The following is a 26583-nucleotide window of genomic DNA, read 5'->3' on the forward strand; positions in this document are numbered from 1 at the left end:
TGTCCAGCTAGTTGGCTTGATTGGGAAGCCAGCTTTTCCTCTTGTTATCCAATTATTCAGACGACCCATGTCTATCTGAGGTGGAGTCTGCTGTACATAAGCTGTCAGCCCAGATACACATTTAATTCCAAGGAAGGCGTAAATTGGCAAAGATGCAAAAAGATGTTTTTGCTGTTTCAGTTTCTGTCAAACTCTCACTGGAAAGAAAAAATTACACAAGTCTAGACACAAATGTTAGTGGTCAGTGCCCTCTTTTGCTTGCAAAGCTTTGTTTTCAAGCAGCTACATTTGCATTTACATTTGCAAATTTACAATATTTACATTTGCAGTGCAGTTCTTAAGTGTGTGCTGGAGCTTCATATTGCATTCCCCCCCAAAAAAAAACACCCTAGGACTATGATTTATGAAACTCTGCTTCCAGGAGAGAAATATCTCTGACAGGATTCCACTCAAACTGGACAGGAAGAAATCACCAGCTCAGGCTAGAAATCTTTCTGTCCCAAAATACTGTAATTAGTAAATCCTCTGATTAACCTATTCCTTCAGCAAGTTTTTTAAGCTTTCCAGTGCATTTTGATCACTTCTAGGCTTAATATTTGAAATCAGCCTATAATAGGGGAGCAACAGGATGTTTTTTGGAAAGCATCTTTCTTCCAAAACTCCTGCAAAGCTCCGAGCCTGTCAGCTCTCACCCACGGGAAGCCGGTGGCACAGGGAGGTGCACCTCGGAGGAAACCGCCTGGATTCCTTCCAAATTTCATGAACAAACTCATAATGGGCTGAAGGAAGCTCATATGTTGAAGCAAACTCTTTAACCTGATTAATGGGATGTAAGTAAGTGGAGCTAATTAGATGTGCTGTTAGGGAATGGCCTGTAGGAAACCCAGGATCGGGGCTCCAGGCACTTGGGATCCTGGTCCCCTGCCAAAACCTGAGCCTAACTTGGGTCTGGACACCTCTGAGCTTTGCACAGGGATGGCTTTGAAACCTTCCTGTGAAATTTTGGGTTTGGAGAAGGGAAGTCACATATTTCCTGGGGTGTCTGGCTGAGGTGGGAAGCAAAGGGAGGAGAGCAAACTGGTGGCTCCCATGCAAGGACCATCCTTCCTGGGTTTTTTTCCAGAGGAGAAAATATCTGTGCTCACAAGCTTTGTTCAAACATCAGCAGCCACCTGGACATAGATGTACCTGTACATTTCGTTTCAGGAACAGGATCAGCCCTTTAGACAGAGCTTTCAGTGGTACCTTCCCCTCCCTCCCTCTCTCCTTTCCTCCCTTCTTTCCTTCCTTTCTTCCTCTTTAATTTTTCTAAGACAATTTTCCCATTCTCTCTCCTCAGCTGTTTTTTATCCTAACTCAGACATGGGCTATGGATAAACAGAGCAAATTATTTTCCCCCTGAAGAGCAATTCTGCCAGGAGATTTCTGCATAGGTTCAGTGCAAAAGCAGCTTGGGCAGCAAACCCACTGGTGGATCAAATAACATCGATGCTAAAAGCAGCCTTTGAACTTTCAGAATATTCATCCCAGAGTCAGAGATTAAATTACCCCCTCCAATAAGTCTGGGAACTCAGTGCAGTCCTTCCTACAAAAGGTTTATTTCGATGGGCCTGGTTGAAAAGAAAGGAGAATTCAGGCTCTTTTAGGAGCCACCATTTCAGAAGTGCTGGATGAGAGGAGCATTGGCCTTGCACACATTTTAGGATATCAAGCACTTCAGTGTGGGTTTCTTGCTCTCCCCTGTCCAAGGGTGTCCCTGAGCAGCCTCATCCCACAGCCCTGGGCAGGTCTAACAAGGGCATTTGTAATTTCCCAGTAATTTCCCATGTCTCCAAATCCAATCTTGCCACCAGCCCTGGGAGGGTTTACTGGGTTTTCCTTCCAGGTCATTCATTATTTGAGAGGGAGGGGGTGTGAAAGATGAATATTGAACCATGTGAATAGTGAACCATGAATATTTCTGATGTGAATTCAGGTTCATTGCTGTTGGTAGAGAAATTCTAAAAGGAACACTGAAGCCACAAGACAACTCTGACTTTCTGTCTTTTGATAACAAACTTGAACAACTGCATTTGCTTCTTATCAACTGTGGTGTGGGGACATTCCTTTTCTTTTTCTTCTTATTAAATCAAGGCTTTTTTTTAAGAAATATTTTATTTTTGATACAGACACAGCCGGTGAAGTAGCAGTAAAAAACATCACCACAAAGAGGCACATGGCTTTGAAATGTTTTGGTATGTAACATAACTGTATTGTTATCAGGTCTTAACTTTTGCACAAAGAGTATTTTCCCTTGTTCTAAAAGCAAACCCTCTCTCAGCTTTCCAAGGGCCACGTACCTTAACATGGCCATGGGGGGACAAACCAAAAAATATCAAAGTGTCTCAAGTCATTTCACAAATAACATTGTTCTGTTGGTCTCCTTAAATGAACAGGAGTTTCTTTGAATTTTTTTTTCCTTTTTTTTTTTTTTTTAAGTCAAATTTAGGATTCTGCTGTTCAGAGCAGAGAGGTCACAAGGCCCTAATGTATTTAGCATTGACTGCCCTCTCTTGTAGTGCGTCTATTAGTCAGTAATTTGATTTGTACCTATTCATTTGCAGTCCCTGCAGGAGCTCTGAGCTGGCCCCAAGTATAATTGGTGCTGTCTCTATTTTTACATCATTAGATTAGCCCCGACTCCTGGCCACTTGTTGTCTGCGCTTGTCTGTCCATTTATACAACCTAATGTAACACAAAATTCATTACTGATCACATTACTTTCAACTCTGAAGCCAGCTTTGTGATAAACATTTTGTTAACCCTTCCCTGCCAGCACACAGACCTGGGGGATAAATGCACTTTCCCCTCTGCAGGAAAAATCAATATCATAATAAAAGAAAGTGCAGTCACATTCCTGGATTTGTCATTCCTCCCGGAGAAAGAAATGGGGAGGAACATATAGGAGATGACTAAATGGTGTCTGCATCCAGGCATCTCACTCTGCTCGATATGGAATGAGCTCAGCAGTGTCCTTTCCACTGGAATATAAAGAAGTGACACGAGATAGGGCCAGCACTCAATTTAAAACTTAATTTCTTACTCATTGTTCTGCAAGTGTTTTAGCTCTTCTGGTCAGGCCCTAATCAGGTTATGACATTATTGGAACTGGACATTTTTCTTCCAGTGCTTTGTCTCAAAAGCAGTGAACAGACACACAGTTCCCTTTTTCCTTGGAGATTTGCTGCTGTGTTGGGTTTTTTTGGTTTGCTCAGGGTTGTGGTTTTTCCTCCTAATGATTAAGCAAATTAACTGGAGCACTCCAGAATTTCACAGGAAAATTCAAAGCTCCGCCCTGTCTAGCTTGGCTTTGCTCACATTTGATTGTCTGCTGAGTTTCTCCTAAAGCTGTTTGCATCCCTGAGGCTTCTGCTGTTGATTCCAGGGGGAGCAAGAGGAGAGCCAGGGTAGGTATTCCAGCCAGGGCTGAGCATCCTCCCAGCTCTGCTTGCAGCATCCTGCCCAGGAGGTGATTCCTGCTACCCAAATATATTTTGGTGCACGCAAAAGCTGTTGGGTTTTTAACAAGTTTCCTAAATTCATCTTCTGTTTGCACAGCTTGGCTTGGAAAGCTGTTATTTTGGGTTTTCTAAATATTTAGAAATATTTCTCCATGTTTATTAAATCTTCCCTTTAAAAGTCCAAGGCCTGAAGCCTGCCCCACACCGAGCGCTCCCACACTGGGAAGAGGGCAGGAGACAACAGGATTTTTCCATCTGTAATTCCTATAATTACCTTGTCATTCCTTTTAAGAGTCTTTCTATGGTGTTTTTGTGTAGGATATGACTTATGGCAAGCATATCTCTCTCAGAAAGTACAAGAGCCCTCGTCTCCCAGCATTTGAACCAGGACTGGTATTTTTACAGCTGTTTTGTGAGCCAAAACCTCTTGCAGCTGCTGAGGTGGTGGCAGAATAAAGACAAGACAGTTCCTGTCCCTCCTCCCAAGCCCAGCAGCCCCAGAGAGCTGTTGAGTATTTGCTGATTTTTGGGATGTGCAGCACAGGCCATCACAAAGCTCTCATAAACTATGCATTGCCCTCTCCAGGGGAGATGGGAGAGGAGGCTGTGCAATAGAAACCCATTTGTGCAATAAATTGTTAAGCAGTCAAACTGTTAAATGAACACTTATTAGAGAGGTAAGATGAAGTATGAGTCACCAAACAGCAAAATACACATTAACACAGCAAACCCTCTGCAGGAAATGGAAAGTCAAGAGCCAAGGCAATGCAAACATTCCAGTGGGAGCCAAACCTCTGGCCCTGCAGCTTCCAATCCTCTCAGCCCCTCTCCCACCACAGGATGTGCTCCTGGTGCTTTGGCACAGGTCCTTTGGGGAGCTCCAAAGTGCCAGCTCTGCCAGCTCCAGGTGCTTCTCCCTTTGGATGCTGTATCATTCCCTGTCCCTGCAGCTGTGCCCTCAGCTCCCATCACCCCTGCACCTTTCTCTAACAGAATATCACACCAAGAGTCACCTGATTTTCCCAATAATCCCACCTTGCTCTCCGTGCTGGAGTGTGAGAGCATCAGGCCTTGCTGGACAGTGATGGTGTTGGGTGTTTGATGTTCACAGTGTGCCTTAGGGGATGTGGGCAGGCAGAAGGACAGGGCCAGGGAAAATGAGAAGCAAACCCAAAGGGATTCTGGCTGAGGAAGGATTTCAGTGGTCACTGGAGGCTCCCTGGAGCACCCCCATGGGATCAGCTCTGGTGGCTGCCCCGGGGGGAAGGAGGGTTGTGGCCAGGTCCCTGGCAATGCTGGGAACACTTAGTCCTCCTTGAAGTATATATCCTAATTTGTGGTATGAAAAGATTAGCTTTCCTTCCATTCCTAGCCTGCTGTCTCCCCACCATGGATAATATATAAAACAGTAGACTTTTATTCATTAACATTTATGGGAAAATGTTAATATTAAACTGTAAGTGAAAAGCCCCATCTTATTGAATTCTTCTGCTGTGTTATTGGGAGCCTAATTTCATTTTGCATTTAAATAAAAACCAGATGACGTTCAGGACGGTCAGGCAAGCATTCTGTAAGTGAGAATTTATCTTGCTATCTGGGTAAACAATGTCTCATCATTTAACAGTTATTATAAATAATGGGGTTTTAAGCACTTTGCTGGGAGTTCATATTGGCTCCACACGGGTTGCACTAAGGGAGAGAGAATTTCAGTGACATCTTCCAGGCATCCGGTGAGGAGGAATCATATCCTGAGCTCACTTCTCAAGCTGCAGTTTTCATCTTCCTCTGGTTATTATTGCTCAATATTGTGTGCACCATCCACTGACCAAAAAAATGAAGAGGAAGGAAAATGACAAATTAGTTGGAAGCGTTTTGAAAATCAAGAAGCCCCTGTTTGAAGCATAAATGGGGAATGCAGATGTTCATGCAGGTAGCTGAGCCTCCAAAAGGGAGATTCTTTCAGTAAAAATGGGGCTTTGTAAAAGTGGTGCCTTCATAGAGAGTGAAAAAGATGTTGAGGCAAAACATAAGGACAAAAAGATCCTAAAGCTGCTTTTTTTTGTGTTTCTGCTGGTGCCCTCTGAAATGACATCACTGGTGGTTTTATGCTTGGGAACGTGTGAGGTAGCTTATAAGAAGAGTAAAAGCTGCCAAAATAGTAAATGGTTTTTCCCCTGCTCCTGTTGCTTCTATTCTGCTTTTCAGTGTTGTCCTTCCATTGAGGGGCAGCACTCTGGTGCTCTCTGCCTTTGCTCCGTGTTCCTCAGACCCCTCCAAGGCATTTCCCACCACAGGCAGGAGCAGCTTCCCTTCCATCTGCCCTGCATCCAGGGGAGGGGGGAATTAGCTTTCCATGCAGACAAGGAGCAGCTATCTGCTGTTGTGGAAAGACCCTGAATTTGGGAGCTCCTGATGCTGCTGGTGACGTGTCACCTCCCTGAGTCCACCTCAGGACATGAACTGCCTGTTGCCTTTTTCTATGTGACCCATTTTATACCATTTTCCAGAAAGACCCCCGCAGCTAAAACACCCTCTTCTTCATTTATTTATTTATTTAATATATTTATTTGTTGTTCCTTTGGTCAGTGACTTTCTCAGTAACTGCCCAACCCATGAACTCTGTGCTTACACCAAAACTTGATGGTGTTGTGAAAGACAAAGGGTCAGTATCACTTCTCTGACTCTTTCCAAAAATATTTTTCTGGGAAGGCTTCAGGCAGGACCTGCCCTCCTGCCTCTGCTCCAGCTCACTGGCATCACAGGGGATCCAGGAGCCAGAGGAGCTGGGGATGGAGAGCCCTGGTTGGGGTGAGTGGCATGGAAATGGTGGCATTTTCCTGAAAAGATTCCCTGTGTTGTGGAGGATGCTTGGATGTGCTGCTGTGCTGGAATTCTCCTCAGGCAGAGCACAGCATTCCCAAGGATGGCATCTCCCATCTATTCCCACACGGCACAGCTCTTCCTGCTGGGTGCTCCCACCTTGTCAGGTAGAAATGACATTTGGAAGAACAAATCAAGAGACAAATTAACCTTGCAGCCTTCTTCCCTCATCTGCAGCCATGGAGGCAGCAGGTGAATTGTGCAGGGACAGATCCCTAATTTAAAATTTGGGGGTGCCTTTGGTGCTCCTCTCAGGGCTACTTTTATCCACAGCCTCTGGGGAAAGAAAATTTTGATTATATCATGCCAGCACTGTGTTGTCTCTTTGTTTAACTTTTGGAAATGTGGCTGGTGACCCACCAAAATGTGAGCAAAAAGTTTGCAGAAGAGCACAACACGAGGCCAGGTGTGAACTTCACTGCCAGGTGCCCAAGTACCAGGCAGAATCATGATTTAAATTGCCTTTTCTGGGGGATGTGACCAGAGGAATGCCTTGGTTTGCCATTAGGTCTTTCAGATTTCACACAGAGTTACCTTCCACCACCTCCTCCACCAGCTGCAGCTCACCCACACGTTTGTAAGAAGATGGAGTGTAATAGAATCAATGCTTGGAACAATTTTTAAAATACGACTTCCAAAACACAAGAACGTTGAATTTACTATTTCCAGCTGCCTCCTGGTTTCAGGAGCACAAATGTGAATTGCTGTGTTCAACAGCTCCGTTAACAAAGGGACAAATTAAGCTTTGAATGTCATTTTTATCAAGGCTCTTTCATATTTATGTCTAACATCAGAATTTGGAGCTATATAAATAAGTGAGTGTATTAAGAGCCTCAAGCAGCCCTGCAAGAGAGAGAGCCCACGAGACTGGGCTGTTGTTTTTCCAGGCTGGGTTAATACTCAGTCAAGGTAGAGCTGTGATTTTAAGGTAATGACTGCGAGCTCTGAGTGCTTTGTAAAATTAGGGCTGTGTTTACAAAGCTGGTCTGCTTGAAGCAGCCATGTCAACAGAATCTTTAAAAAAAATGGAATGAATAGACTAAATAAACTGCATTTGGAGCTAGGATGATTTGGATGGGTTTGGAGCTCCTCAGTGACACTGAACTACTGCCAGGGAAGTGGAAGGAGGAGAAGGTCCTGATCTCCACCTGAGCTCTCCCAGGTCCAGAGCCTTGAACTGTTTAGATGAACAGACAGGGCTGAGCCTGTGGTGACATCATTTTGTGAGCTTCAACAAAACTCTCCTGATTTGGACCAGCTGAGCATCTGCTCCCCCCCAAACTTTTTAATTTCTCCTTTGAATCAAACCCAAATTCCAGTCTGGTCTAGCTTCCTCCTCAGCATCAATCAGCACCAAGGGAACAGCCCAGAGCCTTTCACTGGCCCAAAAGGCCACTTTGTGTCAGAAGTACTGGAAGTTGTGCCAGAATGACTTTGCTTTGTAATCTTATACTTTTAAAATGAGCTCGGCAGTGTGTGTGTGTCAGGAGCACAGAGAGCACACGTGTGAGGGGCACAGGGGCACACTGAGCACCAGGGCTCTCTTCCTACCTGAGAGGCTTCAGGAGGCCAAATGCTCAGGTGGCATCACAGAGAGGATGGAATTAGGTCTTAATTAGGTCTGGAATTAGGATGGGAACTGAAATTTGGAGGGTTGGGTGTGAAATTCTCAGGCAGAGTGTCAGCAGTCACTGCCCAGACCCTGAGGTCATCACCAGGTTCGTGGGTTTGAGCTTCAGGCAGCTTTTCCTTACCCAGTTTTTTTGCTGGAACTGTTTGGCTGAGCCTGAGGAGGAGGAGGAGGAGAAGGAGGAGGAGGAGGTGCTCAGATCCACACCTGTTCTGGATAGAAGATGTTCCAGGAATAGGAGCATTGCCTCCAGCATTTCTGAGCAATATCCCCAGAGTTCAGTGGGTGCAGGACGTGGTAGGTGTCACAAACATGCATTTTACTTTGAATTTGTAATTTCCTTCGTGGAGTAGAGGCTGACAGAGGGGTCAGTGTTGAGCAATCCAAAGCACTCCCATAACCCTGGGAATGAGAGACCAAACCCAGGAATTTTAATACAGTGTTTTCTCTGCAAATGCTTTTGGGCTGATATACACAGATGTGCTGCTTGCGTAACCAAAGATGCAAGATAGTTCTGCCTAAATGCGTTAAAAAACTTGTCCACACACACTGGCTGGCACAGGAAATCATGTATTCCACATAGGGTATCTTACAGGAATTTGGAGTTAGCAGCATAGTGAAACTTTCAGGATGGAGCAAGAGAGAATTCCTTTAAACCCAAGCAACCATCGCTGCATATTCATTCAAAAACCTCATCATGTAAATCTTGCACAAGGAGTTGTAGGCTTGCAGGATGTGATGGGCCACAGAAATGGTTTTCTATTTGACTCTCATAGCTTTTGAGACTTCACATGCTGGCAAAAATTGGCAATTCGTCCTTCTGAAGAGCCATTTATATAGGAAAACATACTAAACCTCTTTACAAAAATATACAGCTCTAGGAAACTTGAGATTATTTTTTAAAAGCACTGGAAATCATTGTGAAAGTGCCTGTCTTGAAGAATATTCTCCCTCTAAATGCCAGTCCTTTATCTGGTGCACTTTTAACCTTCCATAAAATGCTCCGAGTCAAGTCTGGCGAGATGCCAGAGACTTGGGTCTCCTACTCCGTGGGCTGGAGTCGCATGGAGCTTTCTGGGTGCTCTTCTTAAAGGAGTAAACAACCTGGATAGAAGTTCATACAGGAGAATGTTTTGTCCTTTTCTCACTGATTTCTTTGTGCCTGAAGCAGACCTGGACATTTCTGTAAGCTCAAGGTGTCCTCGTTGTTTTGCGAGTGTTAAATTGTTTGGCATATCCGCAGTGAAATCAGGCACTACAAATGAGATCTGGGCTCTCAGAGGGACTCTGATGTTCAGAAGGTTCTGTCTCCATTCCCCTGGTTCTCTCCTTCCTCCTGTACCTCCCCATCTCCTTGCTGGATCCTGCCACCTTTGTTCCAGGACGCCAAGTTTCATCTCCAAGTGCAAGGCATGAGCCAACTCTGTGTGGATCAGCACTGGAGTTATCGTAAGGTAATTTGACAAGAACTAATATTTTACATAGGCCACTGAATCCTGATTTCACAGGAGTTGCTCAGGCAGCATTTCCCAGTCTTCTTTACTTGCAAATTTAATGGAGGTGCTTTTGTGGCACCTCAACATCTTTCAGGTTGTGACAGGATAAGGCACAGTTTTAACACAGGAATTATTTTTAATGTTCATATTCCATAGGTTTTTTTTTGTTTCCTCATTTGAAAAGAGTTTAAAATCTCTTTTGTGAAATTGCTGAGTTTATAAAAAAGGGGAAAAGAAACATTTCTGAGAAGCAGGTCTGTTACAGCCACCCAGAGCATGGCAGGAATTTGGTGTCAGTGCAGGTGAACAGGCACAAGGCTTGGGGCAGAGAGCAGCTTTAATTGACTTTTAAACATTATCATAGTAAGCTGAAATTGTAATTGTAGCAATATATAAAATTGGGAACTTTTTGTCCCTGCTCCCTTTGGAAAGGAGCAACACACTTTTGCCCAGAAATTTCAGCCATCTCAAATCAAAACCAACTTGCAGAATTAAAATTTTTAATGAGGACTCGGTGCTTTCATTTCAGTGCAATTTAGTATTAAGGATTTTTGTTCATCCAAATAGCCAAAAGCTCAGGTTCCCCTGGGGGTGCAGTGCCCCCCTGTGCCCTCCCTGCCAGCGGGGCTGGAGCCCCTCGCTCCCAGCAGCCGCCAAGGGTGTTGGAGATGGATTATAATTAAAGCTCCCTTGTTAGCATAACTGCATTTCATATTAAAAAAAGAAAGGATAGGGGGTGGAAATCCTCGAGGAAAACCTCCAAGTGCAGTAGCAGTGATGTCATTTCCAAGCACTCCGATATTTCTTCATCCTGGTGCCGTCTCCGACCTCGCATCGGCTTTTGAGCTCTGCTCCACCTCGTGTGTCCCAGGCAGCAGCACCACTGATGCTCAGAGGGAATGTTTCCTGCAGAAACAGGGCCAAAAGCAGCCGGCAGAGTTCGGGATGTTGTCTGAATCCTGAAAAATGGAGAGTTCCCGTGTGCAAGTGCGAGCTCCTGAGGGGGAGCACATCCCCTCCCTTCAGCAGCAATAAGTGAAATTAAAATGTTTAACTCACCCATTCACTGGGGAGCGTTGTGTAAATTACAAACAGTTTAAGAGATCCTCAAGACTTCCATTGTGTTAATACAAATTGCCTTTTAGCGTTGCCTTTAAATAGGGCCCTTTTGAGTGAGAATCCAGATGGCAGAAGCTCCATAATTATTATTCATTACAGTTAATAAATAACACTCGGGAAGCCCCAGTCAGTTCTGCAAGTCCCCCGTGAGGGGCATTGTGTAAATGGAAGGGTGAAAAACTAATCCTTGCCACAGAATGTGTCAGGATTTCGGTCAAAGACAGGAGCTATGAAGGGTCCTTATGTGTCCCTGCCCCAGATCATGGACCAGGCTGCCATTCCCAGAGCTCTCTCCGCAGGGAATCTCCTCCAAAAGGAAAGGGAATTGTCTTTGATTTTAAAAAGAGGCTTGAAATTTTGCCTTTTAGCTGTTTATTCAGAAACCCCCGTGGATGGGGAGAGGTGGGTTTAGTGAGCAACACCTCGTGTCTCTCCCTCACCCCTGGAAAATTCCTGTCCCACATCCTCGTTTTGGGAAGGGGCCGAGCACATTCCCACGTTTGTGGCCCCCTCGGCAGAGCCTGAAGAGTTCCCCAAAATAATTGCTGTGAATGACAGAAATGAAATCGAGGAGATTCGAGCTCTGCTGGCCATTACCCCACTTCCTGCATTCCTACTTGTTAATTGTCTAATTTCTAACGAGTCTTCGGGCGTCTGATGGACTTTCTGATGCATGCTCACTCCGACGCTTCCTTTCCTCCCCTCCCTGGCCTCATCCCTCACCAGAGACCTTGTTCCTTTAAAAATGCCATCCTTAAAAATCAGAAATACTCAGCCCAGCAAAAGGAAAAGGGAACTTGACATTAGTTGAGCTTGAAAGGCTTGGTGCTGTGAAAAGTGACTGACGTGTGAAAAGAGGCTACAATTAGTTCTTTCCCCGAGCACTCTCCCATTCAGTCCAGGGTCACTCCTTCAGCGAGCTGCGGCTTTGAGGGTAATGTGTTGTGACAGTTTGAGATGATGAAGAATAATTCTTGTATTCAGAGTTGCTGCCGCTTCCCCGCTGCCCTGACACATCAGGCTGCTGTCATTGTATCAGTTATCCCGGGCAGCCCCTCCGTAGGTAAGAGGAAAGGGTCAGCTCTTCCAGCAAATGATTTGGGATATTTTGAAACTGTGCTTAAAGAGGGGAAGGCAAACAGGGAGAAAGGAAAAACCATTAGAAGAAATAATAATGCACTGGAGAGGGGATTTTTGAGTGGACATAAAGGAGATACCAGGGCTTCGAGTGGACCACTACAGGAGAGCACGGCTAAGAAAGGCAGCATAATTTATGAGTGTTCCGGGCAAAAGAGGGCTATATAGATTTTCTTCAGGCATTGAATTAATGTGCCCTATAAAATGGTTTCACATTTAGGCTTGGCAGGGCTTTGTACCTTGCTGGATTTGATGGGGCCCTTTGACAGTTCCTGGAGCTTTCTGGAATGGAGGGTGCAGCTGGACCTCGAGCAGCACCGCTCTCCCAGACCTGCACACCCCGGGCTGTCCCCAGAGTGGCTCCTTCTCTTTCTTCCTCCTCCTCTTCCTCCTCCTCTTCCTCCTCCCTGCACCTTGGCAGCCAGCTCAGGGAGAGCAGCATGGCTCGGGCAGAGGGCAGGACAGGCTGGCTGCAGCATGGCAGTCGGGAATATCGGCACAAAGAAACCTTTCCTGCAAGGTTTCCTTTCCAATTCCTGGCAGAACTGCAGGAGGGCAGCAATGCCAAGCAGGAGCAGCCAACATCTGCTGCCAGCTCCTCTGATGCCCCAATGCTGTCCCTGTGCTCCTGCAGGCACCGAGCTGGGCCATGACAGGGGATGGCTGCCCTGGGGTGGGCCGGGGGCTCAGGGTGGCCACTTGCCATCCCACACCAGCAGCCACGAGGATTTTCACTGCTGCTGCTGCCTCCACCACGGCAGAAAGTGTGTGTGCCCTGAAAATCCCGTTACTCTGGGACCCTGGGTGATGCCAGCGGTGCCCATTACTGTTACTGTCAAAAGCGCAGGCGGGGCTGTTCCCAGCTCCCCTGAAGTGACTTTCTCCTCATGCCTTCAGCAGATGTTCCAACTCCTTCGTCTTTTTTTCCCTTTTTTTTTTTTTTTTTTAGGGCAGGCAGGACTTTGTGAGTCGTTTCCTCCGGGGACATGGGCAGGTTTTAGTATTTACGTTTCCAGTATTAGCATTTATTTGTATTTGTGTTTGTTTTTCACGGGCTTCTGAAAGCCTCAGGGAGCCATTTATGGGGCCAAAATAATGCAAGTGCTGGTCTTCTCACAGTATTTCATTTCCTTGATGGTGGAAACGCTACGAGAAGAGCAGGTCTCATGTTATTTTGACCCCATAAATAGCTCCCAGAGGCCCCTTTCTTCCTTCTCCCACCCACTCCCCCCAAATCAAATATTTAGGTTTCTGCAAAGCCTGACTTCTCAACCCTGGTTATCTTGCTTCAGCAGAAGCAAATTGCAGTTATTACAAAATAGCCAGAGAGTCTATAAGGCCGAATGGGTTTTATATGATGCACAATTTGTTGGCTACTGTACAAGTTCATTAAAGTGTATCGTAAGAGGTTGTTTTACTGGTACATTTAAGGAAGTTAATACATCTCGACAGTGGATGCATGGGGGAATGCAGATACAATAACCCTCAGACTTGCTGGGGCCAAGTCCATTGCTGGCGTAACTCCACCGGAGTGAACGGAATCACTGCCTGGGCAGCCCTGGAGTGCTGCTGATCCCTCATCCTGCTGCTCTGGGCTCTCCTGACACCCACTCCCATCTTTCCGTGGGGATTTGCTGCTGTTTTGTGTTTTTCAGCCTGTTCCCAGCACAGAGGGTATCAGAGGTCTGATGGGTTGTGGTGTCCTTTCGGGCTGGGAGGTGTTTCAGGTCCTTCAGCTGTGCCACAGGTGCTCAGGGTGGCTTTAGGGTCCTGTCTCTCCTGATACCCAACAGCCCCAGCACACAGCTCCTGCTGCACTTGCTTGGTGTATCCAGATCTGTGAGAAATTGTCCTTTGGTTTTCGCTCTGTAGCAGGAAGGGTGTCCCCATGCCATGGAGCCATTCCCCCTCCTGTCTGTGCTTCCCATGGGAATCTCACTGATGTTCCTCTGCCGTGCCCCAGTCTGCTCTAAGGGCTGGGAGAAAGAATAATAATACACTCTGGATTTTTATGTAATTTTTTAATTTCTTTTTTATTAATGAAACAGAGCAATTTGAGGGAACGCTGGCAGACGTGCTGCCCGTGGTGCTGGGGTCAGCTGTGGGGGCAGGTGGTCCCTGGTGACCATGTAATGGCTAATTGTCCCCCTGGTGTGACCCAGCCGTGCCTGAGAGCCGCCCGGGGATGAGGGCAAGAGCCCAATTTCCTGAGCACAGCGGAGCTCTCTGCAGCAGCCGAGCTTTTCCAGGGTTTCCTCGGGTATCAGAATCCCCTGCTCGTCTGCCTGGCCGGATAATTGGTTCCAGAGCGAGCCGGGCTGTGTGAGAGCACCGGGCTGGTGTTCCGAGTGTGCCCTGGGATGGCAGCTTGAGCCGGACACCCCCTAACCGAGACTGGGCTGGAAAATCCCCTCCGGAGCCTCTGGCCCTCCTGTGCCCTGCCTGTCCGGCCTCCCCGTCAGGAATTGTCAGGTTTTGATGCCTCAGGACAGCTCGGAGCTGGGGGATGCAGCCGGGACAGGACTCCCTCCACCCAGGCCCTGTGGCTCCGCATCCCTGGTTTCTGCTCCCTGCTTTTTCCCTGGCTGGCATCGGTCTCTGCAGTGCCACCCCCTGGCAGGCACCGCAGAGGTGACAGGAGCTGCCAGCTGCAGAAATCCTGCAGACCCCAGAAAAGCCCAAATGCCCCCAAATCCCCCCAAATCCCAGGCGGGCAGGGCGCAGGGTCCCACAGCAGGCACCGAGGGACAGGCAGGAGCTCGGGCCCCAGGGGCAGGAAGAGCCACGCAGGAGCCACAGGAAAACAAAACTCCTCTCTCTGTCCCTCTCCCTCGTCTTGCTGGAAACACTTTGCCTGGAAATCAATTCTGGCTGGAAAAGAGAGCGGAATGAGCCCGGGAGGAGCCGTGCCGGGCTTTGGGGGAGCACAGCGATGCTGCCCAGCGCCCCCAGCCCTGACGTGGGACCTTTAAGCAAAGCCAGCTGTGTGCTGAGAGAGATAAAAGCCCCAAATCAGACAGGATAAGCACAGTATTAGTGTGGGATACGCCACTCATTTCTGATTTAAATTACTGTTTTTACTTCCTGGACTCATGGGAGAGTAAGGATGTGAGGAAAATGAAGAGGTTTAGACATGGACATTCCTTCACCAAATACTGGCAAGAAAATGGTGCTGAATCTAGCTGAGGTCATTATCAGCGCTGCTTTCAGGGTGATCAGCTTCCTGCTGATTTGTTTTCCTTGTATCCTGGGCAGATTATCTCGTTGCAGGTTACCTCCAGGATGAGGGATTAAATCCCACAGCCCTGGCTGCTAGGTGTGTGCAGGGCTGCTGAGGGGAGCAGGGCAGTGCCAGGGGATGCTGGGGTGGGATGCTTTTTGTTTTAGGGAAAAGCTGACTTTTTGCTGTTCCTTAGACTTTGTGTATAAATCTGTCCTTATCACAGAGTCCTGCTGCAGCCAAAGGCCTGCTGTGGTGTTCACAGGAGGTTAAATATCCCAGGTGAGGCAGTGGAAGGGCAGGAGTATTTAGCAGAGAGCAGAGCAGGCACTGCTCCTCCAGCTCCTGCAGCTCCTTTCCACCCCAGACAAGTCTTACATAGACCCAGATAAAGGTTTGGGTTGGAAGGGACCTTAAAACTCATCTCATTTCACCCCTGCCATGGGCAGGGACACTTCCCACTGTCCCAGCTGCTCCAAGCTCCGTGCAACCTGACCTTGAGGATTTCCAGGGATCCAGGGGCAGCCACAGCTTCTCTGTTCCAGTGTCTCACCACCCTCACAGGGAACAATTTTTTCCAGTATCCCATCTAAACCTCTTTTCCCATTTAAAGCCATTCCTCCTTGTCCTGTGACTCTATGCCCTTATATAAAGTCCTTCTCCAGCTCTCCTGTAGCCCCTCCAGATCCTCTGGCCCCCTGGCAGCAGAGGAATTTACCCAAAACTCCTGTGCCCATCCTGTCCCCTCTAGCCCAGGCTGCCCAAATTCACGCTGGGGTCGCACATCACAACTGCCCAGAACATTCCTTGTCTCCTGTCACCACTGTGACACCCTGGGGAGGAGTCCTGTGCCACCCCTGGGGCTGTGCCTCACGTCCCTGCTGTGTGCCACCACTGAGTGCTGCCAGGGGGATGCTGCACGTGGCCACCAAGTCAACTGCAGGGTTCAGGTGGCTCACAGAGAGGCCACAGCTGGAAATGATGCCCTGCACACACAAAAATCCTTCTGGTTGGAGATCAGGGAGCACTGAAGGCTTGGGGAGGTCAGAGAGGGGACGTGTCTGCCTGGGTGAGACCGGGAGAGGGAGAGCCACAGTCTGGCTGCTTCCTCTTTTGCTTTGAGGCACAGCTGAGGAAAGGGGATATTTTCTGTTAGACTTGAAAAAGCTGAGTTATTTATGTCCATTGGGGCAGGATTAAGGGCTGTGGAAAGTCCCTGTTGTTCCCAAGGTGGGAAATGGCAGTGGTTATTGGTACACTCTGCCAATCCCCCTTCCCAGCATCGCTGGAAGATTTTCCACCATCCCCTCCATACCCTGCTCAGTTCAGCTGTGAGGTTCCCCCTGTGGAACATCCTGAGTCAGCAGCCACAGCCCCAGGGAGGGGCAGCAGGTAATGTCTCCATCTTTGGCTCAGCTGGGGAGAAGTAGAACCAAGAGCTGGCTTTCCTCAGGAACAATTCCCAAATCGGCCCAGAAGAGGATGATGAGCGAACGTTAGAGCGATGCAGCGGCAGAGGGATTTGTCAGTAAAGCGTCTGTGTAAGGACACTGGGGGTTTATCCCAAACACTAACCAGGACCTGCTCTCTCTCCCTTGCAGAGCTTCAGCGAGAGGGAAGCATAGAGACGCTCAGTAACAGCTCGGGCTCCACCAGCGGCAGCATCCCCCGCAACTTCGACGGCTACCGCTCCCCCCTCCCGACCAACGAGAACCAGCCCCTGAGCCTGTTCCCCACGGGATTCCCCTGAGCCAGCCACCCAGCAGGGACACATCCAGGGGATCCAGCGCCTGTCCCCCAGCCAATCCCGCTGTGTCTGTCACCTGCCGGCTCCCGGCGGCGCGGGATGGTTCTCGTTACCCTGATGGAAATCGACGACTCTTAAACCTTCCTGAAACATCCGTCATGAAATCTTGACTCTGTGTTCCTGTGCAATACAAAGAGGCTCCATCTTCAGTCCTGATAGCTCTGCAGCTTCTTTTCTCGCTGTCTTCAGGAAGAGATTGGGTGAGGAGAAATATTCCTATGCCACCTTGGGTCAAGCACACGGTTTCACAACCGTGCTCTGCTTTTTCCTGCTGAGAGATGAATCTCTGTAACTCAGAGGAGCTCTCGCCGTTGGTGAAAGTGCCGAGCATTAATGGATGAACTGGAGAGACTGGAAACTGGAGGACTTTCTGTGGACAGGTTTGATGATGTTATTCCTTCCACATCGCATCTCCTTGCTGCCCTTCTTCCCCTCTGACACTCATCGATGCCAGGAGTATTACAAATGGAAATGTTTCTTTTTGTTCTTTGGAAGAATTCTCTCTCTTGCTCCGGTTTTCTTCTAGTCATGTATTTTAGAAACGTACTTAATTGACTAATTGCAGTCACGGATTTCTCATATTTGGTTATAAAAGTTGTTCATTGGAACTCAGATATCTGTCCAGAAATGCATGTGTCATTGAATAAATCTAAGTTAAACAAGAAACTGCTTAAATGGCAATGTTCATGGAGTGTTACTGGGCTGACTGTGGGCTTTGTGTATCTCCCTGGACCAGACTCTGTGTGTATTGGAGGGCTTTAATTAAAGCCATCAGTGGCTGTTATGCAGCCAGTCTAGCATGGTTTTGCCTCCCCATTCCCTTGTCCTCGTGTGCACAGACGGGATTTTTAGAAACAAGGTATTTAGGTGATGTGCCTCACACCCACCTGGCTCCTCTGAAAACCAACACCCAGCTCCCTGCTTTGGTTGGGGCCCTGCTTCTTCATCCCACCGATTTCAGTGGGACAAGGACCAGGTGCTGGAGGCAGGGGCACCCATTTCCATCCATTCTGTTGCAGGATCAGAGGCTTTGCAGAACAGCCTGAACCCCTGCACCCTTCTGAACGTGCACAGTCAGAGCTAGCACTGCATAACCCTGCTGATAAAACAGTCCTGGGCTCACACATCATAACCACACAAATTCCTACATCTCAGCCAACTTGTGTCTCACAGCAGAGTGAGATGGGACTGTCAGCTTATGAAATTTCCTTCCCACTACTTGTTTTTAATAGAAGCCGTTTGAGTCATGGCTGGGAGAGGAAACTATCTAAACCCACAAATCTTACAGCTCCAGCCAGCCACACCAAGGGATGCAGAACCAACCACCCTCTTCCTACTCCATCCCCAAACACCCAGTTCAGTCTTGGGCTTGGTTTGGGTTGGTTTTTTTGGGGTTTTTTTGCTTTTAACTGTAGCACAGCCACTCAGAAGGTTTTGTTTTCTTCAGGCTTGGAAACCGCTAATAAAAAGCGAGAGTTTACAGCAATAATTTCAGTTTCTTGCTTGGTTTGCAGTCAGTCTCTTCTCAAGCAAAAAAAATAACTTCCTTGGGATGAAATCAGAGGAGAGTTTTGCCTCTAAGTAAGTACTTGCAGCTCCGGCCCGCTGGCTATATCTGCTGTAATGTTATGTTCCTTTTTGTCTGTAAAATAAAGGCTTGAAGTACAGGGTTGAGGGCAGGACTGGCACCACGGACAAATGGGACCGCAGGGTCAAGTCAGTCCACACCAGTCAGGGTTTTTAACACAGTTCAAGCCAAGGTCAGCTCCAAAAGTTCAAACAAAATCCAGATTAACACATACAGAAGGGATTGTGTTGTCACCGTGATGCTTGTTTCCTTTCAGGCTTTCCAAGGAGCAGGGTAAGGGACAAAGTTCTCGTGGAGGAAGGAAAGAGGCTCCTCTCCCTCCTGCCTGGGACTGCCTGGCTGGCTCTGGCTGAGCACACAAAGCAGGATAGCACATAACACCGAGTGGTGTCATTGCAAATGTATTTGTTGTTGGCAGGCATTAAATCACTTTTTATAAGTGCTGCAATATGGCCATGTGGAAATTCCCAGTCTGCAAGAAGCTCCTTTGAATCAGGATGTTTTGTTTAAAGTGGGGGGGAAGAGATTCAAAAAAACCCTACAAACTGGGGCTGTACCAAAATATTTTCAGTCTGGTTCATTGAAAAGAATGTCCTAAATTCCCTGCTGTTGATAGCCCTGTAGCCAAACTGTTAAGAAAGCCTAGAGCCTAAAAGAAAAAATAAGCATTGCCATGAGGTGGCTAATTTAACTTTAATTTGATACTTTCACCGATGACCCAGCAGAATAACCACTGAGTTCCAGCTCCTCTGTGAGCCAGAGAAAACTGAGTGTGTTGCTGTGTAGGATCTGATTCATTGATAACTCTGTGGGGTCAGAATTATCACTGACTCCAGGGTCTGAAGGGTGTGAGTTAATGACAATTTTATAGGATTTGGTTCAATAATAACTTTATTTTATGATTCATCTGTAACGTTTTTTGATGCAACACATCCCTGCACTGTGTTCTTCACTCACACCACACTCCTGCTCCCACCATGGCCCTAAAAGCCCCCCCATTCCAACCAGGTGCCAGGTGGTCTCACGCCACACCACCCTTCCTCCTCCTCAACCTCAGCAGCCATATGAGAGCTCATTTCCAGGCACCAGGAGAGAATATTTCTGTTCCTTGATAAGTCTAGAAGCTGCTCTTAAGGGAGGTTTGCCCCTGACTCCGACACAACCAGGTTTTCAGTCGAGGAACTTGATCCAAACCCCACTTAAGAATAGCCAGAGGCTCATGGTCTTTGCAGGATTTCTGCAGGTTCCTGCCGCTGTGGAAATTCTCCAGGTGAGTTTCTGACGTGCCAGGTTCTCAGGCACAGCAGCTGGCAGCACAGCAAGAATGTTGTGCCATGATATAAACCAAAGAGCCCAAGAGACACGGGGACTTGCAGGTTTTTAAACTGTTTCCAGTAGTCGTAAGCAGAGGGCTCCTGCTGAGTTCAAAAGGCAAAACGTCTCATTTAAAGCGGGGCGGACTGTATATCACTCTGGGCATAAAGTGGGGCTCTTCTATTAAAAGTTGAGTTCAGATTTCATGAATTAACATGAAATATTGCTTTCTTATCCTACCCTGGTTTCTGTAATAAACACACGCATGTAGTGGGCTTAAATCATGGGAGGGGGATGTTGGGCTGTTTGAAAAGGAGTGGGAAGTCAAAGGCTCTCCAAACGTGACAGCTTGGAGTTCAAATGAAATCAAATCTCAGGAATCAAATCTCAGGACCAGTCCAGGGCCTGGGTGTAACCATCGGAGTTCCCTGGTGCTTTGCAGAGCACGTGGAGCTTGGGATTTGGTGGCTTTGCTGGGGATGCTGAGCCCCAGCCCAGGTAAACCCTGTCCCTGTCCCTGTGAGGGGACAGACTCCGGTTTGTCCTGTCCTGAGCAGCGTTCTCCAGGCCCAGAACATTTGCTGGGACAAGGCAAAGGACTGGCCAAGAGCAGAATACTGCCAAGATCTCCATCCTCCTTCCTCAGCAGAGAACCCAGAGCAGAGCATGGCTGCAAAGTGCAGCTGTGAAATCCCTGGAGCTGCTCCCGGTCCTCCCTGACCGCCCAAGCGAGGGGTAAATCCATGGTGCTCTCACCAGAGCTTCCTCAGTAATTTTTTGAGCATCCAAACCACGTTTGCGCCACGTCTCTGCATTTATTTTCTCACTCCTTCGCTCTGGCTTGTTGCTGTGCAGGGTAGGAAAGTTTGCGCCATTTCCTGTTGTCTTTCCCTTATGCTCCTGAGATATTGTAAAAATGTTCGGTATCCTCCAGTAGGTTGTAATCACTTCACCCTAATGTTTCACAGCTGCTAAGTGTAACTTTAGACCCGACCATTTGAGTGCTCACAATTAGCGAGTCAATGGGGCTGAGATCGGCTCTTTGTGATTGCAAAAAAAGGAGAAAAAGAAACTTCTTTTTTTTAGCCTGAGTTTTAATTGGATAAAGCGGGAACAAAAGTTGTGGAGACGAGGGGGGGTGGTTTTAATGCAATAAATGATTAGTGGCCTGTGTGCTAGGAAAAAAATAATTGAATCCACCGCTTGGCCTGTTTCACAGATGGAAAAGGCACCGGGACGAACGATTGTCTGTGCAGTGCCGGGGACTGCAGGAGCCCCTCTCCGAGCTCCCGGCTCCCCGGGTGTAGGGGCACAGCTCTGGGAACAGAAATGGGAAGGGCCGGGAGGTTCAGCTGTGATCCTCACCTGGGCACAGCCGGGCAGAGCATCCCCCGTGTCCCCTCCGTGGAAACCTCCAGGGGCTGCTCAGTCTCGGCTGTCCCTGGCATTCATTGAACACCAGCGGAAATCTGGGCTCAGGAGCCCTCCCAGCCCAACAGGGTGAGCCCTGCTCTGGCTGATGTCCCCGGGTTTGTCCCCGCTCGGCCCCCGCCTCCGGCACGTGCTGGGGACAGCTTTCAATTGTCCCCAAAACTTCACCCCGGTGCGAGCAAAGGGCAGGCCACGGCAGGGTACAAAACCACCCCCTGTGCCCCCAGCTGTGCCCAGCTCCTCCAGCTGTGCCCAGCTCCTCCAGCTGTGCCCAGGGGTGCTGCTGGACGTGCCACATCTCCCCCGGCCCGTCCTGCTGGGCACTGACGCTGCCCCATCCACTGCAGCCATCCCTCCCTGCGCTCGGATGTAATTTGAAGCTGTGCATCTGTCAGTGAGTTCCCAGGCTGAATTTTTGCCTTTCTTGGGAATTTCTGCTGCAGGAAATTACACTGAAATACTGACAGCAGGGTCAGGGGCTTGCAGCATTCCCTGTCACCTCCATCTCCTTCCCTCTGTTGCATCCCTGGGGATGGGCACAGTGCAGGGATGCTGCTCCCTGCCAGCTCCCCCTCCATGCAAAGCATTCCTGCCACCTGATCATAAATAGTAATTAATAGCAAAGCCCTGGTTTAGATCAAGGAGGAGACTCTGAATTTTCTTGGGAACTTTGCTGTCTGAAAGGTATCTGAAATATTCCCTAGCACTCGGCCTATCAGTGGCTCAATTATACGGTGAGCTGCCGTGCAGAGTTAATTTCTAATTTAATACAAAGTTAAAAGGTTGTCAGGTTAAAACCTAATCTATAAACGAGACATGAAACGTCTCTTTAAAACAAGTGTTGCAAACCAGTCCTGGCTCAAGCCACAGGTTGCTGCTTCTTTTATAGGCTGTAATTATTTCCCAGGGAGTATTTACAGTATTGTTACAGGACGTTAATAAAAGGTGATGCCACTGCCCGTGGTGCAGCCCGGTGCCAGCTGGGCATTAATCCTCTCCCATCCAGCCCCTCTCCCTCCACACCCTTCTCTGGAGAGGTGGGAAGTGTCAGCTCCTGGGGCCATGGGAAGAAGGACAGGGAGAGAAGCGATTGTATTTTCACCTGAAAGTGGGGTTGTGGGAGCAGGGACACCCTGATGTGTTCTGGGAGGAGCGCAGCATCTCTGCATCCCCCAGGGAGGAGGGGACTCTCCTGGGGTGAGGTGGGAATGATGGCAGAGCCCTTTCCCTCCTGAGCAACCTGGGGAGAGCACTTTGGCAAGGGTCTGCTGTGTGCTGGAGGTTGTGAAGCACGTTCAGAGAAGCAGCTTTGTTCAAGCAGAAAACCAGAGAGAGCATCTGCAGTCCGGGGTGAAGAGCTGGCCCTGTACCCTGCTCCCCATCCCACCTTGCACCCATCCCATGACTCCCAGTGGAAAGACCAGGCACATCCTCTGCCTCTCCTCCCACACCAGGGCGTCCACACTGCAGCCACCTCCCAAGGTACATTGAATTTTGCTCTTTTTGCTGTCGAAAGGATAAAGTCCAGCTGTCATGTGGCAGTGATGCCATTGTCCTGCCCGGGTGACTGACCAGACTATGAGACTCCCGCTCCTGGTAGTCCTCAGTGTCCGTGGGAGCTGGGCAGGATCAGGGCTGCCCTTTCCAGGCACAGCCAAAAACCACCATGTGTCACCCTGCTGTGATCACAGGATCAGCTGTGGTATCACGTGCATTTATTTTCCAGGAGGAACCTCACCAGCTCCAAAGGCTTGGATCAGAAGTCTGAGCTCCCCTGTATGCCCATGAAGCCCAGCAAGGAGGGGTTTTCCTAAAGAGACCAGGATTTTGATGGGAGCAGGTGATCCCCACCACAGCAAGGGCTGGAGGGGAATGTGAGGCAATTCAGTGCTAAACTGAATTTTAACTGGAGCTGAAATGAAGGCAGGTGGTGATGTGCCGGTCTGAAGCTTCGAGGGATGTGTGGGCTCTTTGCTCCAGCTCTCCACTGGCCAGGACTCTTTCCCTCCCTTTCCCTGGCTTCTCTGGCAAATTCTGCTGCTCTCTGTAATTGAGAAAAGCTGCTGCTGAACATCTGCACAGGCCCTGTCCTCTCGGAGCGGCTGCGGGGCTGTGAGAGCTGCGCTGCCGGCGCTTTGATGTGCGGGTGATTCACGGCTTGGCCCGGGCCGCCCGCAGATGCTGCCCCTAGGTGGGGATGGGATGGGATGGGATGGGATGGGATCCATGGGATGGGATGGGATGGGATCCATGGGATGGGATGGGATGGGATCCATGGGATGGGATGGGATGGGATGGGATGGGATGGGACGGGATGGGATGGGATCCATGGGATGGGATGGGATGGGATGGGATCCATGGGATGGGATGGGATGGGATCCATGGGATGGGATGGGATGGGATGGGATGGGATGGGATGGGATGGGATGGGATGGGATGGGATGGGATGGGATGGGATGGGATGGGATGGGATGGGATGGGATGGGATAGGATGGGGTGAGACAGCACCTGCACATCTGTGCAATCAGCAGCCCCGTGTGTGAACCCCCTGCTCTGCCTCAGCAGGGCACACGCTGTGACCTCTCCTGCTCCCCCCTGCAGAGGAAAGCACCCGGAGGCACCAGGGAGGCTGCTCAGGCGCTTCCCTGCATCCCACCGGCACCTGAAGGGCGCAGGGATGGGGATGCCCATGCAGGGAGGGAGCAGAGCCCTAGGCAGGCAGAGCTGCAGCCCGGGGAGCACAATCTGTGCCCTTAATCCCGCCGTGTCCTGGGCGCTCTCAAATCCCCTCCACTTCAATGAGCGCTTGTAGTGTCAGGCCTGCGCCGGGCGAGACGGCACGCGGGGCTGGCGGGGAGGATTTGCTCAAGAGGCACTGTTTTTAAGGTGAGATTTGAAGGATGGAAGACAGATGGCAACTGGAGAGGACAAACGGATCAAGTGAAGGGTTTGTTTTCAGCGTGGAGGGGAAAACACGGCGGGGAATTACTGCCGGCTACAAAATGGGCGCTATTAATACCTGCAGCAACTCCAGCTTTGCACTGAGCCCGGAGCTCCGGGACCCTCCCGGGCACCGCGGCAGAGTCAGGAGCGTGGTTCTTTCTGCGGAGATGAATTGATCCCAGGTCACTTTGAGTGTCCCCAGACAAAGCTGGAAGAAGGGCTATTAGCCAGCCGGCGGCCCTGCCATTGTCCCCGCTATCTTTTCTTCCCTTTCAGCCTCCCTCCCCGTGGCCCAGGTCTCAAAGACCATGTGTCAAGAGATTAGTGACCTGCGGGAAGGGCAATTGCTTGCTTTGTGCCGGCAGCCCGGCGTCGGGGCTGTTATTTACTTGTTATTTGGTGCTGCCTCCGTTGAGGTATCCATGGAAAACGCCCTGGAGAGAAATCTGCACAGCTCGTGTGGGTGAGGAGCTGGGACGCTGGAAAAGAGGGGCTCGAGGGTTTCAGAATGTCTGCCCGTGCCAACATCCCCAGATTCCCCAGGATGGTCACTGCAAGAACCCAGCACCCACGGAGAAGTGAGGAAAAATCTGGGCAATGAGAAAATTAAGTGAAATGCAAACGTGCCTGGGAATGGGGCTGGATCCAGGGCGGAGATGAGGCCGTGCCCCAGAGCAGTTTGAGTTCTCAGACTGGTTTCAAGAACCGAAAGATGGGACGAGCCTGTCCTGCCTGCAGGGCCGTGTTTTGGAGGAGCACTGGGATTTGGAGGAAATGGAAATCAAGATAATGAGAGCTGGCCCTTCCATGCAGTGCTGGTGTACATCAAATTTGTCCATGGTGAAACACCCAGGGATGGAGCAGATGCAACGAAAAGTGTAACTCATGCCCAGGACCAGCTCGTGTTTTATTCTGGCTGGTTTTATTCTCTCGCCAGTGAAATGCTCTCTCCTATAAACACGAGACTGTGATTTTCTGCAATTCTAAAAGTCAAACCTAGACCAAAACCACAACTCACGTGACGTGGGACCAGCGGCGTCAGATCCTGCATTAGATGTGATTCCAGACAAGTTCCCAGATCCCATCTGAAGCAAACAGGCCAAGATGTGAGACCCTGTCGGCTCTGCCCACACAGGGCCGGCTCACTCATCCTTCCTTTGATCCTGTAACTTCTGCCAAACTCCTGGCCCCAAACAGGAAGAAAAGGGATCCTGGGGATGCAAAGGGGACTGGGGACCAGGGAGCCTGAGTGACCCTCATGGGGCTGGGGGCTGCCTTGAACCTTCCTCCTTCCAGAGGCAACTGGAGGGGACTGCACCCATCAGGAACAGTTTGAAAATAAAACTAAGAAGGGAGACAGACCTGGATGTCCCCTGTCCTCGGGGATTTTGCTGCCCAGGTACAGTCAGGGTCCCCTCCCAGAAGCGGATTTTGAGGAGTCCCCAGTGATTTTTTTCTCTGCTCCCAGAACTGCCGATTCTGTCGCTGTTTCCCTGTTCCTCCAGGACTCTCAGGCTGTGGGAGTCGGGCACCCCTGTCCTGGCTGCTCCTGGCACCGTGCAGAACAACCCCAAATCCTTGCTGTTAATCCAGAGAGGAAGCAGAGAGGAGACCCCAACAGCATCATTTTATCAAATAACGCCGTTTGCTGGGGATGTTTGATTTAAGACAGGAGCCGCGGCCCCCGAGACCCGGCTTGGCTCGGGGAACACGGACGGACAGCGGGACCCCGATTATCGGTAGGCGCCGATGGAGCCTCCGAGAGGGACCCAGGGGACCGGGCAGGGGCAGCGACAGCGAGCCCGGGCTCCCCACAAGGAGCGGGGCGGATCTGCGGCTCGGTTTCCCCGCAGAACCGAGGCGCGGTCACGCGTGGGGGCGGGCGGGGGGTGCCCGGCCCCGGGCCCATCCCATGACGGCGATGAGGCGAGGATAATGCCATTAGCCCGGGATTACGAGCCGGGATGTGACACACTTTCTCAAATGGAAGTTTTTTAAACAGAGGGATTTGCAGGATCCCCCACCGCTCCCCTCCATCCCCGCACCCGTTCCCAGCCCCATCCCCGGTGCCGGTCAGGGCTCCAGGCGGATCCCCTCGCTCTGCACCGGGGTCCCGTCTCTTTTTAAGGCAGCAGGCTCGGGGTGGGCTCGGGAGAGCCCCGATGGGGAAAGCCCCGGGGGCGCGGGGCTGGAGGGGTCACTCGGCCCCCGCGCAGGGAGAGTACTCCGTAACTAAGAAAAAATAATAAATCCATTTAAAATTCAATTAAGGGCAGGTTCACAGCTCAGAAAGGCACGGAGTAAAGGGAGGACGGAGGATCCCTGTGTCTCCTCCCGGCCGGGCCGGGGTCACTCGCCGCCCGCCCTGCCAAACAGGCTGGGAAATGTGTTTATAAATTGTTCAAACTCTGGATAAACTTCAGCGGCGTTTGTGTCTGCGTCTCCCCGCATGTTGTTATTTTCCAGAAATCTGGATTACTGGAAATATTTTCTTTAAAGCTGGAGAGAAATCTAAACA

At 49.6% G+C, this 26583-nt stretch overlaps 1 protein-coding gene across 9 annotated transcripts in view; it reads left to right on the forward strand.

Annotated features, from left to right (window-relative positions):
- The window catches only part of BCAS3 (BCAS3 microtubule associated cell migration factor), a 300611-nt gene extending 283156 nt beyond the window's left edge, over positions 1–17455 (forward strand). For 5 of the 9 annotated variants that reach the window (XM_014254998.2, XM_014255000.2, XM_005525695.3 and 2 more), the window contains one exon: positions 16584–17455. In XM_014254998.2, the coding sequence (XP_014110473.1) occupies positions 16584–16607 (24 nt within the window). In that variant the 3' untranslated portion in view covers positions 16608–17455. Of the gene's footprint in view, positions 1–2168; positions 2235–16583 lie in introns of all 9 variants that reach the window. The other 4 variants (XM_014254995.2, XM_014254997.2, XM_088066055.1 and 1 more) reach the window with 2 other exon arrangements.
- Positions 17456–26583: the final 9128 nt, after the last annotated feature.

Source organism: Pseudopodoces humilis, chromosome 23, assembly GCF_049639895.1.
Source record: "Pseudopodoces humilis isolate 2021_Gansu_Grassland_sample_001 chromosome 23, ASM4963989v1, whole genome shotgun sequence".
Classification (NCBI taxonomy): Eukaryota; Metazoa; Chordata; class Aves; order Passeriformes; family Paridae; genus Pseudopodoces; species Pseudopodoces humilis.